Source organism: Myotis lucifugus, unplaced genomic scaffold (genome assembly GCF_000147115.1).
Source record: "Myotis lucifugus unplaced genomic scaffold, Myoluc2.0 scaffold_98, whole genome shotgun sequence".
Classification (NCBI taxonomy): Eukaryota; Metazoa; Chordata; class Mammalia; order Chiroptera; family Vespertilionidae; genus Myotis; species Myotis lucifugus.
The window spans coordinates 3,651,444-3,665,945 of record NW_005871146.1 but is presented as its reverse complement, the minus strand read 5'-3'; the positions used below and the strand labels follow the sequence as shown (position 1 = coordinate 3,665,945).

Genomic DNA, 14,502 nt, shown 5'->3' with positions numbered 1-14,502 from the left:
GTCCAAAAAGTACAGAAGTGTTGAAAAAAAACACACAACAGGAGTATTTCAACGACCAACTGAATTAGCTCCAAAAGCTCGATGAATCTGAGTACCAAAATAACACAGGATGGAATTAGAACTCAAAGTATAAAATAAATTCCCATGTGTCCATACTAAAATAAATAAATAAATAAAATGGGAGAGAAGAAACAAATCTCCTGTGTAGAAGAATTTTGTATAATTTGTGTGGCTATTCCCCTTCAAGAAGGTGGGATTAACTCCTCACCGCTATGTGTAGTCTCACATAGTGACAATTAGAACAGGGGAGAAAAACAGTGGGTTTACAGTGGAGAAACCTAAGAAACACTCACTCAACCAGGTAACCAAGGTCAACATCAAATATGATTAGTCATGTTGATAGTATGTATCCTTGATGTGATAAAATGGCACTTTACCTCTATGGCCTTCCTCCCCAAAACCCATAACCCCAGTCTAATCATAAGAAAAATATCAGACAAATCCCAATTGAGGGACTTTCTATAAAATACTTCTAGCATTTCTCAAAACTATCAAATTCATCTAATCAAGGCAAGTCTAAGAGGAGTCTGAGGAGACATGACAAGTATAATGTGGTCTCCTGGGTAGTCTCCTGGGACAGAAAAAAACTAAGGAAATCTGCATATAGCATGGACTTTAGTTAATAATATCAGATCAATAGTAAGTCATTAGTGTGACAAGTGTACTGTACGACTATAAAATGTTTACAATAGGGAAAACTGAGTATGTGCTATACAAAACTCTGTACTAGGCTTTGCAATTTTTCTGTAAAGCAAATACCATTCTAAAATTTTAAATTTAATACTTTGTCTAAAAAAAAAAAATTTAACCTTGTTAAAAAAAGAAAATGTCCACATTACCAAAGTGATCTACAGATTGAACACAGTCTCTATCAAAATTTCAATGGCATTTTTTGCATAAATAAAAAATTCACCCTAAAATTCAGATGAAATCTTAAGGGACCTCAAATAGCAAAAATAACTTAGCAAAAAAAAAAAAAAAAGAACAAAGTTGGAGGACTCACACCACTTTATTTCAAAACATATTTTAAATCTACAGTAATCAAAATGGTATGGTTCTGCCATAAAGACAAATATAGACCAATGGAAAAGAATACAGAACCCAGAAATAAAACCTTGCACATATGATCAAATGATCTTCAACAAGCATGCCAACACCACTCAATAAGGAAAGGAGAGTCTCTTCAACAAATGAGGCTGGGTAAACTGGAAATCCACATCACATACAAAAATAAATTCTACCTCTTCCTGTCAGCAACCTGAGGTGACCTCTAAAAATGGTTCGCTATTCACTTTATCCAGAAAACCTCTCAAAATCATGCAAATCAAGAGGTTCAAATCATCATGTTTACTTTAACACTCGTGAAATTTCCCAGGCCATCAAGGGTATGCATATCTGAAAAGCCACTGAGTATCTGAAGAATGCCACTTTACAGAGGAATGTGTACCATTCTGTCATTACAATGGTGAAATTGATAAGTGCTCAGGCCTAAGAGTGGGGGTGGACACAGGGTTGGTGGCCCAAAAAGAGTGCTAAATTTTTGCTGCACACGCAAAAAAATGCAGAGTAAGGCTGAACTGAAGGGTTTAGATATAGACTCTCTGGTCATTGAGCTCCTCCAGGTGAACAAAGTTCCCAAGATGCAGTGCAGAACTTACAGAGCTCGTGGGCACATTGAGATGATCCTTACTGAAAAAGAGCAGATTGTTCCTAAACCAGAAGAGGTAGGTTGAAAAATAATAATAATAATAATAAGATATCCCAGAAAAAAATGAAGAAACAAAAAGTTATGGCCAGGAAGTGAATTTAGCATAAAATAAATGCTAATAAAAGTAACAAACTAGCCCTAGCCTGTTTGGCTCAGTGGATAGAGCATCGGCCTGCAGACCGAAATGTCCCAGGTTTGATTCTGGTCAAGGGCACATGCCTGGGTTGCAGGATCAATCCCCACCCTGGTCGGGGCACTTGCAGGAGGCAACCAATCGATGTTTCTCTCTCTCTGTCTCTCCCCTTCCCTTCCACTCTCTCTAAAAATCAATGGAAAAATATCCTCAGATGAGGATTTTAAAAAAAAGTAAAATAAATAAATTCAAAATAGAGTTAAGGCTTAAACTTAAGACTCCAAGATCTAAAACTCATAAAAGAAAACACAGGAAAACTTCATGATATTGGATTTGGCAATGATATTTTGAATATGACTCTAAAAACATGGGCAAAAAAAGCAGATATATACAAAAGGGACTACATCAAACTTGAAAACTTAAAAGGTAACCTATGGAATAGAAAAAATCTTGCAATCACATCTTTGATAAGAGGTTAATATTCAGCCCTAGCTGGTTTGGCTCAGTGGATAGAGCATCGGTCTATGGATTGAACGGCCCCAGGTTCAATTCCAGTCAAGAGCACATGCCTGGTTGTGGGCCCGATCCCCAGCAGGGGGCGTGCAGGAGGCAGCCAATCAATGATTCTCTCTCATCATTGATGTTTCTCTCTCTCTCTCTCCCTCTCCCTTCCTCTCTGAAATCAATAAAAATATAAAAAAAATTTTTTTAATTTAAAAGAGGTTAATATTCAGAATATGTAAAGAACTCCTACAGCTCAACAAAACAAAAAAAAATCAAATAGCCAAGTTTAAAAATGGGAAAGAGACTTAAATAGACATTTCTCCAAAGATGATATACAAATGGCCAATAAGCATATGAAAAGATGTTCAACATCAGTAATCCTCAGAGAAATGCAATCAAAACCACAATAAGATATCACCTAACCAGCATGGTTCAGTGGTTGGAGAGTTGGTCTGCGCATCAAAGGGTCACGGGTTCAATCATGGTCAAGGGTACATACCTAGATTGTAGATTCGATCCCCAGCCCTGGGACACAGCCAATCAATCTCTCTCTCTCTCTCTCTCTCTCTCTCTCTCTCTCTCTCTCTCCTCCTTTCCACTCTCTCTGCAAATCAATGGAAAAAATATCCTTGGATAAGTATTAACCAAAAAATAATGTATTTTTAATTAGATTAAATTTTTAAAAAAGATATCACCTCACACCCATTAGGAAGGCTACTATAAAAACAATGAGAAAAAAAAATAGCAGCCCTGACCAGTTTGGCTCAGTGGATAGAGCATTGGAAGGGTCCCAGGTTCGATTCCAGTCAAGGGCATGTACCTTGGTTGCGGGCACATCCCCAGTAGGGGGTGTGCCGGAAGCAGCTGATAGAAGTTTCTCTCTCATTGATGTTTCTAACTCTCTATCCCTCTCCCTTCCTCACTGTAAAAAATCAATAAAATATATTTTAAAAAGAAAAGAAATAGCACATGTTGACAAGGATGTGGAGAAATTGGGACCCTTGTGCACTGTTGGCTGAACTGCAAAATGGTGCAGCCTTCATAGAAAACAGAATAGAAGTTCATCAAAAATATAACTACCAAATGGACCAGCAACCCCACTTCTGGATATGTATCCAAATTAATTGAAAGCAGAGTCTCGAAGTAGTAATTGCACATCCATATTCATAACAGCATTATAGACTACAGCCAAGCAATAGCAGCAACCCAAAAATATAATACTGACATACAATGGAATATTATTCAGCCTTTCAAAGGAAGGAAATTCTTTCTTCACCGATACAGCTCCTAGGGCATTGGAAAATAAAGAGAAAATAAACAAATGGGACTACATCAAAATAAAAAGCTTCTGCACAGCAAAAGAAACCATCAACAAAACAACAAGAAAGCCCACTGCATGGGAGAACATATTTGCCAATGTTATCACTGATAAGGGTTTAATCTCCAACATTTATAGGGAACTCATACAACTTAACAAAAGGAAGATAAACAATCCAATCAAAAAATGGGCAAACGACCTAAATAGACACTTTTCAAAAGAGGACATTCAGAAAGCCAAGAGACATATGAAAACATGCTCAAAGTCACTAATCATCCGAGAAATGCAAATCAAAACAACAATGAGGTACCATCTCACACCTGTCAGAATGGCTATCGTCAACAAATCAACAAACGACAAGTGCTGGAGAGGATGCAGAGAAAAGGGAACACTCGTGCACTGCTGGTGGGAATGCAGACTGGTGCAGCCACTATGGGAGACAGTATGGAGTTTCCTCAAAAAGTTAAAAATGGAACTCCCATTTGACCCAGTTATCCCACTTCTAGGAATATATCCCAAGAAACCAGAAACACCAATCAGGAAGGATATATGCATCCCCATGTCCATAGCAGCACAATTTACCATAGCGAAGATCTGGAAACAGCCTAAGTGCCCATCAGCAAATGAATGGATTAGAAAACTATGGTACGTCTACACAATGGAATACTATGCTGCTGTAAAAAGGAAGGAATTCTTACCATTTGCAACAGCATGGATGGAACTGGAGAGCATTATGCTGAGTGCAGTAAGCCAGTCAATGAAAGAAAAATACACATGATCTCACTCATTTATGGATAATAAAGACCATTATAAACTGATGAACAAAAATAGATACAGAGGCAGAGCAGCCTCGAACAGACTGTCAAACTACAGCTGGAAGGCTGGGGAGGGTTGGGGTTTGGGTGGGGGGATAAGAGATCAACCGAAGGACTTGTATGCATGCATATAAGCATAACCAATGGACATAAGACACTGGGGGGTAGGGGAGACTGGGGGATTGTCAAGGGGGGAAAAAGGAGACATATGTAATACTCTTTGTAATACTTTAAGCAATAAAAAAAAAAATTTAAAAAATGGAAGGAAATTCTGACACAAGCTACAACATAGATGGAAACTTGAGGTCATCATGCTAAATGAAATAAACCAGTCACAAATGAACAAAAACTGTATGTTACCACTTTAGGAGACATCTAAAGTAGTCAAATTCATAGAAACAGAGAGTAGAATGGTGGCTATCAGGTACTGGAAGAAAGGGAAAAGGGTTTTATGGGTAGTGAGTGTCAGTAATACAAGATAAAAAAGTTCTAGAGATCTGTTTCACTACTGAACTGTACACTTAAAAATGGTTAAAATTGTAAATTTTATTATATGTTTTTACTATAAAGAAAAAAAGAAAAGAAAAACTATAACTATTATCTGTTGTAAATACAGATGCAAAAATACATAGCAAAATATTAGCAAACTGAGTATATATATAATAATATATAAAAAGAATTTTTAAAAGAGAAAATAAATGGAGTTTTGACAGATGCCAATTGACACACACCTCTATTAGGGGTTCCACAAGAAAAAGTACCCCTAAGAGAATGCTGCCCCAGGTGGCAGCACTGCAGGGACCTCAGAGAATGCCACAGAGGAACAGCCACAGGGACACTCCAGACCCAATTCTTCAAAGGCCAATGCTCAGATCAGGGGATAGGCATTGACAGAAACAAGGGAGATCTGCCCCTGACACCAAGACTAATAAAAAGCAAGAAGGCTGCACAGGGGAGGCTCTGAGTGCTTCTGAGAAATGACAGTGGTGCAGCTGAGGGTTATGTGCTCCTTTTAAGATTTCACAGACCATTGCCAACCACAGTTCTCTATGTAAAAGACAGAAATAACATTCTCTAGACTTCAATTTCTTCAGCTGTGAAATAAGGGGACTGATTCTTATAAGCTCTGACAGTCAGAGTCCAAAATACACATTCCAGACCCTCTAGAGCTGTGTCATACTCAACCCATGACACAAGGGAATTAGTTACATCTTTACTGCAATGCATTCCATTCATCCATTTCTAACATACCTGGCGTGGAAGTTTACTCAGTGACCTCAGATAGTCTTTGTCCAGAATACAATTTCCAAGTGCATTCCCAAAGCTTCTAAGGGTAAGAAATAAAAAGGGAAACAGGGGTGAGAATTGTTATATGTAAGTATCAGAGAACAGAGTTACAACTCTGTGCAAGCTGCTTCTCAATGGCAGCCGAAAAAATAGATCCTAATATGTCTTTAAAACTGGTTATTGAGCATCTGCCATGTTCCTGCACAGTGTTAGGTTGTGAGAATACAGCAGGAGGCATAACAGTCACAAATCCCTGTCCTCAATGAGAGGCAATGAATAAGAAGACTCAGACACCATTCACAAAACCCCATTAGCTACCTCCTGGCATGGAGCACAAATTCCAGAGCAGAGATCTTTTATCCCCCAGGACTGCTCCAATTCCCCAATAATGGGACACACCCCCTTAGGGGCTCAATCCTCCATTAAAGTTCTTTACTCAGGATATACTAGTACACACTCCCTTACAGGCTATGGTATTGCAAATTTTTAGTGAATGTTTATACATGTACTTTTCTGGTGATCCAATTCACTTTAAATTTCAAAGGTATCTATGACCCAAAAAGGTTAATAACTAAATTAACTAAGTGAGCCCTGGCCAGTTGCTCAGTGGTTAGAGCATCAGCCCACAGACAGAAGGGTTGAGGGTTCGATTCCCTGTCAAGGGCACATACCTCAGTTGGGGCACATGTGGGAGGCAATTAATCAATGTGTCTCCCTCAAGTCGATGTTTCTCTCTATTTCTCTTTCTCTCTCTCTCTCTCTCTCTCTCTCTCTCTCTCTCTCTCCCCCCCTCTTCCCCCTCCCCCTCCTTCCTCCCTTGCACTCTCTCTAGAAATGAACGAAAAAAAATATCCTTGAAGATTTTAATTAATTAATTAATTAACTAAGTGATGTATACACAATGAAGAGGTGTTTAGCTGTGTTAAAGAGAATGAGGAAACTATCTATGTACCCATGTGGAAAGGTCCCCAAATACCTTACTGAGTGGAGGAGAAGCAAGTGCAAAATCAAGTACAAAACGGAGAACATAGTAATCTACTACTTATTCTCAGAAGCAGAGACTTAAGCATAAAATAGCACTGGGAAAATACAAGGAAGAATAGAAAAGCAGGGCAGACAGGGAGTGAGACCTATGTATTTTGATTTTTGGACAATGTATATATATAAAAGCCTATTATGCAAAGTGTCCCTTCGGGAGTTTGACCAACCGGGAGTTTGATTGCTCGCTATGACGTGTGCTGACCACCAGAGGGTGGCGCGGAACGAAGGGAGGCCCCAGCCAGCAGCTGGCAGCCGGGGAAAGGGAGGCCCTGGCTGGCAGCCAGAAGCCACTAAGGACCCTACCTGTGCATGAATTTTGTGTACTGACCCTCTAGTGTGAATATACTACCTTTTCAAAAAAAAACAAAACTGCTTTGAAAAAGGCACTGAAATGAAGCGATTAGACTCCAACCCTTTTTGCTTACCTCAGTGCTCGCTTCAGCCCATCTGTCACTGCCTCCTTCCTTGCCTTCTCCAAAGACAAGGCTTTTGACTTGAGGCCCTCACTAACACCATAGCCCACATCTTCATGATATGAACCATCCTGGAGGTAGAAAAGGAGTTCAAAGTCTAACATGAAAGTCTGCAGCTGTGTCTCTGGTTCTACAGCTCTTCTTTTCCTCAAGCAGCAGCGTTCACACTGGGCACATATAACCCAGGGCCCTGCGAAAGGGCACATGGGCACAGAGAGTTTAAGAGACTCAATTTCCAGTACTATTTCCTAAATCTGATCCGCTTGGAAACGTGACTGTGGTTAAGACAATTCTCCTTTCCCACTTCCTCTTTTACATATCCAACCCACCCAAAATCTCACTAAGATGCACTACCTAAAGGTATAAAAACCTCTGGACACCTAACAAAAGGACAATTTTAAATATTGTATTTAACAGACTCTACTGATTGGACAGCAAATCCTTTCGCAAGTCATGTGGTATCCACATCTTGGCCTTCACCACCAGTGAAGATGGATCTGATCAAGTTGTTAGCATACAGAGAACTGAATACAATTTCTGATGATAGCAATGTATGATTTTTTGAAATATAACTCAGAAAGCATTCAACGTAATGAGTGATACTATAACAAAACTCTTTCCATTTCCAGTTTATTTATATGACTAAGGCTTTTCAGTACTACTTATAAAATAAAAAGCCAGAATAGAATTAAGGCTGAATGTTCTGTCTAGGAATAAGTAACATTAAATAATGGATATATAAACTAACTAAAAAGAAAAAAAACAGCTTTATCCATCCAAGAAATGCATTTTCCATAAAATTTTATTAAGTATAAAAATTTGGATGGAGTTATGTTGTCTTTTCCACATAAACAAGATTGATTGATCAATTGTATGCTAATACTACCTATAACAACAACTCAATTCAGAAAAAAATTTTTATTATTTAGATCCTTCAAGTCACTGGAAATTTACCAAAAAAATTTAATTTTATACACACACACATGCACACACGAGGCAGAGAAGTATGGTAAAGTTATTAATAAAAAAAGGTTTCAGGCCAGCCAGTGTGGCACAGTGGTTGAGTGTTAACCCATGAACCAAGAGGTCACTGGTTTAATTCCCGGGTTGTGGGCTCAATCTCCAGTAAGGGACGTGCAGGAGGCAGCCAATCGATGTTTCTTTCTCATCAATGTTCTTATATCTCTACCCCTCTCCCTTCCTCTCTCTCTCTTACATGGGAGGAGCTCTGCTCAGCCACAAGCCAGGCTGATGGCTGCCAGTACAGCGGTGGTGGTGGGAGCCTCTCCTGCCTCCTCAGCAGCGCTAAGGATGTCCGACTGCAGTTTAGACCTGCTCCCCGCTGGCAAGTGGACATCCCCCGAGGGCTGCCGGGCTGCCAGAGGGATGTCTGATTGCCAGCTTAGGCCCAATCCCCCGGGGAGCGGGCCTAAGCCAGCAGGTGGTCATCCCCTGAGGGGTCCCAGACTGCAAGAGGGCACAGGCCGGGCTGAGGGAACCCCCCCCTCCCCCCTGAGTGCACAAATTTTTGTGCACCGGGCCTCTAGTATATTATATTAGGAAAAAAGCCAGCAGAGAAATAGAATGGGAATATGAGTTCAAGAAGAAACAATGTAAAATTTCTTATGATTAAAGAATAGCTTGCTTAAAAGTAAAAGAATAGCTTGCTCATGTACTTTTTAATGGATAGTAGTATTTAATACTCTATGATAATTAGAATCATTTGGTACATTATAAAAAGATATAACAGATTTATTTTAGAATGTAAAAGTTTACAATATATTCTTGCAACTACTTGTATTTATGGTGAAACTTTTAAGTGTCAACTTAAAAATGTGCAGAGAACAGAGTTTTTCAAAATTCTCTTAGGGGACACATGGGAAAAAATGTTTGAATACCACCATCTTAAACCCTGACCAAGACCCAGCTCTGGGCCCCATTTGGCAGCTTAGTTGTGCCATACCCCAGAGACTTCCCTACTTGCTGATTCTCTCTCACCACCCTCCCCAAACCTTGGAGGCAGCAGGTCTATTTCCTCACCCTCACCTTCAACTGGACTCGCACAAACGCACAGACTCCCACGTAGAACTTCCCGTTGTTAAAGTCAACAAAATCTAGGAGTGGGAAAGAAAACCAGCAGGAGAAGATATGGGTCCCTGGGCTTCGCCCATATTCTTCCAGCTGGCAACCAAATACACCTGCCCAACATGTTCACCCACAAAATACTTTTATCAGAAATGAGACAATGCCAAGTCAGGGAAATGAAGAGGTCACCACTGCTCACCCACATTCTGCTGTGTGATAGAGTGTGCCCAGCCATTGTAACCAAACATCTCATTGGCCAAATTAATTACCCTGTGACCTTCGATGTAACACACCTAGGAAAAAATTAAAGAAAAAATAGCTTGTTAAAATTTCTTACCATTCTTATATGTAGAACAAAATTTACTTCATTTATTCCTTACCAGGTTTTTGGGAAAACTGCCCTTAAACATTCCAGGAAAATTCTCAGTGAACTTATTTTCAAAGGTCCTTCCTGAAGGAGCCAGTTAGAAGGGATTAGACTCAAGGGTAAAGATATCCACTTGCCTAGGGGTTTCCAAAACTCAGTTTCCAAAAAAGCACATATCTCAGGTTGACATATATTACAGAAGACCCAAAACATACACAAAACTTAAAATGAGAAACAAATGGTAAGAGACACATTTTTAAAGGATTACGTAAAAATCCTATGATGCCAGGTATAAAAGTCTCAGACAACGCTTGGGTCACTTCTGATGACAATGAAGTCTAGAAGCCATCTCTTCCCAAAGACAGTAGGAAACATCAATATCAGTAAACAAGAGACCTTCTGAATCCATGAGGACCCAAAGAGGGAGTTGGCAAGATCATCTGAGAAGTCAGCCCTAGGGGTACCCACTATTCAGGTATAAACTCTCCTACCTTCTGGCCTCCCCCAGCCATGCGGCTACTTATGTATTCTGGGCCCAGCCTCTGCCTCAGAGCACTCTGGATGGCCTGGTACTCCTCTGCTGTGTACTGGTACTACAATCCAGAAGGAAAATTAAAGTCACATTTCCAGCATTCTTTATAGCAGCAAGTCTCCAACTTTTTGGTCTCCACCCTCTTACACAATCCTAAAAAGTATTGTGGACCCTAACAGCTTTTGTTTATGTGGGCAATATCTATTAATATTAGGAATTAAAACTGAGACACTTTTAAGACACACATTCCACTAGCTATCAGAGCAATGATACCACTACATACTACGCAGTCTCTGGAAAACTCCACTGTTCATTCATGAGAGAATGAGACTGAAAAAAGCAAGTAGTATTTTATAATATTATGAAAATAATTTTGATTTTATGGACTTTGAAAAGGTCTGAGAGATCCCTAGGGGTCACTGAACCACATTTTGAGAACCACTGCCTTATATGTTACTACCGTCCCTACAAAACTTTCTTAAGCCAGAATTGGGAAACTAAAAATTCCCACTTCTGAGTCTGCATATAACATTTATGCAGGCAAAGGAGGAGAGCAGAGAAAGCATGACAGGGAGTCATTATTCCATTTTCTTCTCCAAAGTTGTGTATCTCTTCTTCAATTGAACAATTTCCCACCCTACACAGATAAATATACTACTACTTGTTTGGACTTTTTAAAATATATTTTATTGACTTTTTTTACAGAGAGTAAGGGAGAGAGATAGAGAGTTAGAAACATTGATGAGAGAGAAACATCGATCAGCTGCCTCCTGCATGCCCCCCACTGGGGATGTGCCCGCAACCAAGGTATATGCCCTTGACCAGAATCGAACCTGGGACCTTTCAGTCCGCAGGCTGACGCTCTATCCACTGAGCCAAACTGGTTAGGGCTTTTTTGGATTTTTATCTCCTTGGTTGTTTCCTCCTTGCCCCATTTAGATGAAATAAATACTCACAAGCAGATCTCTGGTAAAGAGAAAGACAGAATTTGGGTGGACAAAGAAAGAATCTCTTTCATATGCACAGGGTATCTCTACATAGCATGACACCAGAAATTCTGGCTGCCTCCATAAAAAGAACTGGGTGAAGGTGGGCAGAATGATAGGGAAACAGTAAAGTGTTCACATATCATCTTTGTTTCATTTTGAATGTTGTATCACATGAATATGTAATCTATCCAAAAACCAAATAAAATTTAAAACTAAATGTAATCCCCAGTACTGTTAGTACTTTGATGCTAAAGTTTCAAAATGCCCTGTATTCATCAAAGGCTCCCAAATAATGTATCTAAAGGAAAAATAGCAATAAACAGCTTACACATGTGTACATGATGGTGCTTTACAAATTGTTTCCTCATACCTTTTTCACTTAACCTCATTCTTTGCAAGTGTGAAAAACCCAAACCGTTACCTGTCCAAAGCATAATACAGAGTTGCCACCAGCAGAAGAGGGATGACTGTCACCTCCTCCAAGAATTGCTTCCTCAATCCCAGACATGTGGATTCTGGTTGACCTCTATATAAACAGAAGATTAAAAAAGGATCTCAAAAAATGCTGAAGTCAAAAGGCAAGAGCCACTACTAAAAAATCAGATAAAACATCCATATGTAAGATGTTACAAATCACTTTACTTAATACTTCCAAATACTGCCCCAGTCAAGGATTAAATTCCTTGGTGCTTAGCTACGGTCTCATATCCTCTGAAAGTCCTTTAGGGGCTGCTTCTGCTTTCTGCTAAAATTTTTGCTAGGATGATAGTGCTACTAAAGGTGAGTTTTATAATGAGAATGTATTATAATTACATATTATAATGTTTATAGGTGAAAAGTCAAAATTATAAAAACACTCTGAGAGATATGAACTTACTACTACCTACTACATGTGCAATATGACTCTGGCCTCTGTAGGGTCAGCAAAATGCCTAAGACACAGTAACTGAACTGTTTGCCAAGAGCTAACAAGCTAGCTAGTGGGAGAAGACAAACAGACACGAAACATGTAACACAGAGAAGGTAATACACAGACTCCTGGAGCATTAGCCCAGTTTGGTCCCTTCAGCATCAGCTTCACTGGCAACTTGTAAGAAATGTGAAATCTCAAGTCCACCCCAGACCCACTAAATCAGAACCTAGACATGAGGCCCAGGAATTAGTGCTTACAAGTCTACCTAATGATTTTGATGCAAGTTCAAGTTTGAGAACCAATGCATTAGACTGAGGTTATGCAAATTTATAATCCATTAGAAAACACAATTACTCTCAGAAAAGCACCTGCAACTGGCTAGCCCACTTATCTGACTACTACTACATCTGTCTCACATCAGAATCAAAGTTGATGCCTCAGAAAATTTATGTATTATAAATATTCACATTTGCTAATAAAACTACAAATCTATGAACGTCAACAAGTATGATTCTCAACCTGGCATCTACACTAATAAAAGAGAAACATGGTAATTAGCGTACGACTGCTACCCTTCCCATTGGCTAACCAGTGAGTATATGCAAATTAACTGACAACCAAGATGGCAGCCGGCAGCCATGCACTGAAGTGAGCAAGGAGGCTTGCTTGCTCCAGTGACTGCGGACTCCAACGTTCCCCGCCTAACTTGCCGGCCTCTCAGCTGCAACTCTAAGCAACTATATACTATGTTGCAAATAAGAAGCTAAACAAAACCCCAGAAAACAGCCAGACTGAAAGCCAGCCGGACCGCAACATTGTATCGATGTTTTCAGCAGCGAGGCCTCAGAGCTAAAGCTGGCCCAGAATAGAAAAAAAAAAAAAAGAAAAGAAAACAAGGAGCGGTTGGAAGCTTCAGTCACTCGCCAGCGGGAAAACAGCCCTCAGCCCCTCACCCAGACGGGCCAGGCACCCCAGTGGGGACCCCCACCCTGATCCAGGACACCCTTCAGGGCAAACCAGCCAGCCCCCACCCATGCACCAGGCCTCTATTCTATATAGAAAAAGGGTAATATGCCTCCCGGCACTGGGATCAGCGTGACAGGGGGCAGCGCCCAAACCCCCTGATTGCCCTGCGGCTCTGTGTGTGACAGGGGGCGGGGCCACAACCTCCCTATCTGCCCTGCTCTGTTCCTGACAGGGGAAGGCGCCCCAACCCCCTGATCAGCCCTGCTCTGTGCCTGATAGGGGGGAGCTCCCCAATGCCCTGATTGCCCTGCGGCTCTGTGTCTGACAGGGTGCAGCGCACCAACCCCCTGATCGGCCCTGCTCTGTGTGTGACAGGGGGCAGCGCCCCAATCCCCTGATCGGCCCTGCTCTGTGCATGACAGGGGGTGGCGCCGCAACCTCCCCATCGACCCTGCCTTGAGTGTGACAGGGGGCGGTGCCCCAACCCCCCAATCGGCCCTACCCTGAGCGTGACTGAGGGAGGCATCGCAACCTCCCGATCCGCCCTGCTCTGTGCATGATGGGGCAGCGCCCCAACTCCCCAATCGGCCCTGCTCTGAGCCTGACCAGGGGCTGCACTTAGGGATTGGGCCTGCCCTCTGCCACCCAGGAGCAGGCCTAAGCCAGCAGGTCGTTATCTCCCGAGGGGTCCCAGACTGCGAGAGGGCACAGGCCGGGCTGGGGGACCGCCCCCCCCCCCCCCAGTGCACAAATTTTTGTGCACTGGGCCTCTAGTCTATATATATAAAAGGCTAAGTGTCCGTCCATCTGACCGGTAGCTATGACGTACACTGACCACCAGAGGGCAGATGCTCAATGCAGGAGCTGCCATAACACACACTGGCCATTTAAAAATAAATGGCACCACAGACCTGGCACCGACAACAACACTTGGCTTCCCCGAAGTGGGACACAGGCCCCACCACCACCCCAGAGAGACACCCCACCAAATCACAGCCAACGCTTCCAAGACCCCATGGTGCAAAATGTAGCCCACAGCCTAGCCCAGAAACAGTTGCTGTGGGTGCCAGGCAATCACGTCACGTAGCAATGCCCAGCTTCCTCTTCCTAGCAACTAGCCTCCTTGGAGTTTCTTCAGCCAAGAAACCCAACTTGCTTTATAGCCAGGTGCAAACATTTTATAGTTTAACCAAATATTTGTGAAGTGTTTTCAAGTGCCTCATCTCATTTGATCCTCACAGAAGTTCTGGAGTAGGTAGATAGGAGACTCTGTAGAATCCTATTTTCTTTTCATTAGCTGGAAAATGGAGA

The 14,502-nt window shown here is 41.4% G+C and overlaps 1 protein-coding gene across 3 annotated transcripts in view; it reads right to left on the bottom strand.

Moving 5' to 3' along the window:
* Positions 1 to 14,502, bottom strand: part of RAD52 (RAD52 homolog, DNA repair protein) — a 50,483-nt gene that overhangs the window by 21,954 nt on the left and 14,027 nt on the right. For 2 of the 3 annotated variants that reach the window (XM_006092125.3, XM_023756716.1), the window contains exons 2-7: positions 11,734 to 11,838; positions 10,283 to 10,384; positions 9,624 to 9,717; positions 9,386 to 9,453; positions 7,292 to 7,410; positions 5,790 to 5,865 (exon numbers count right to left, since the gene is read on the bottom strand). In XM_006092125.3, the coding sequence (XP_006092187.1) occupies positions 5,790 to 5,865; positions 7,292 to 7,410; positions 9,386 to 9,453; positions 9,624 to 9,717; positions 10,283 to 10,384; positions 11,734 to 11,820 (546 nt within the window). In that variant the 5' untranslated portion in view covers positions 11,821 to 11,838. The remainder of the gene's footprint in view (positions 1 to 5,789; positions 5,866 to 7,291; positions 7,411 to 9,385; positions 9,454 to 9,623; positions 9,718 to 10,282; positions 10,385 to 11,733; positions 11,839 to 14,502) is intronic. The other variant, XM_023756717.1, reaches the window with a different exon arrangement.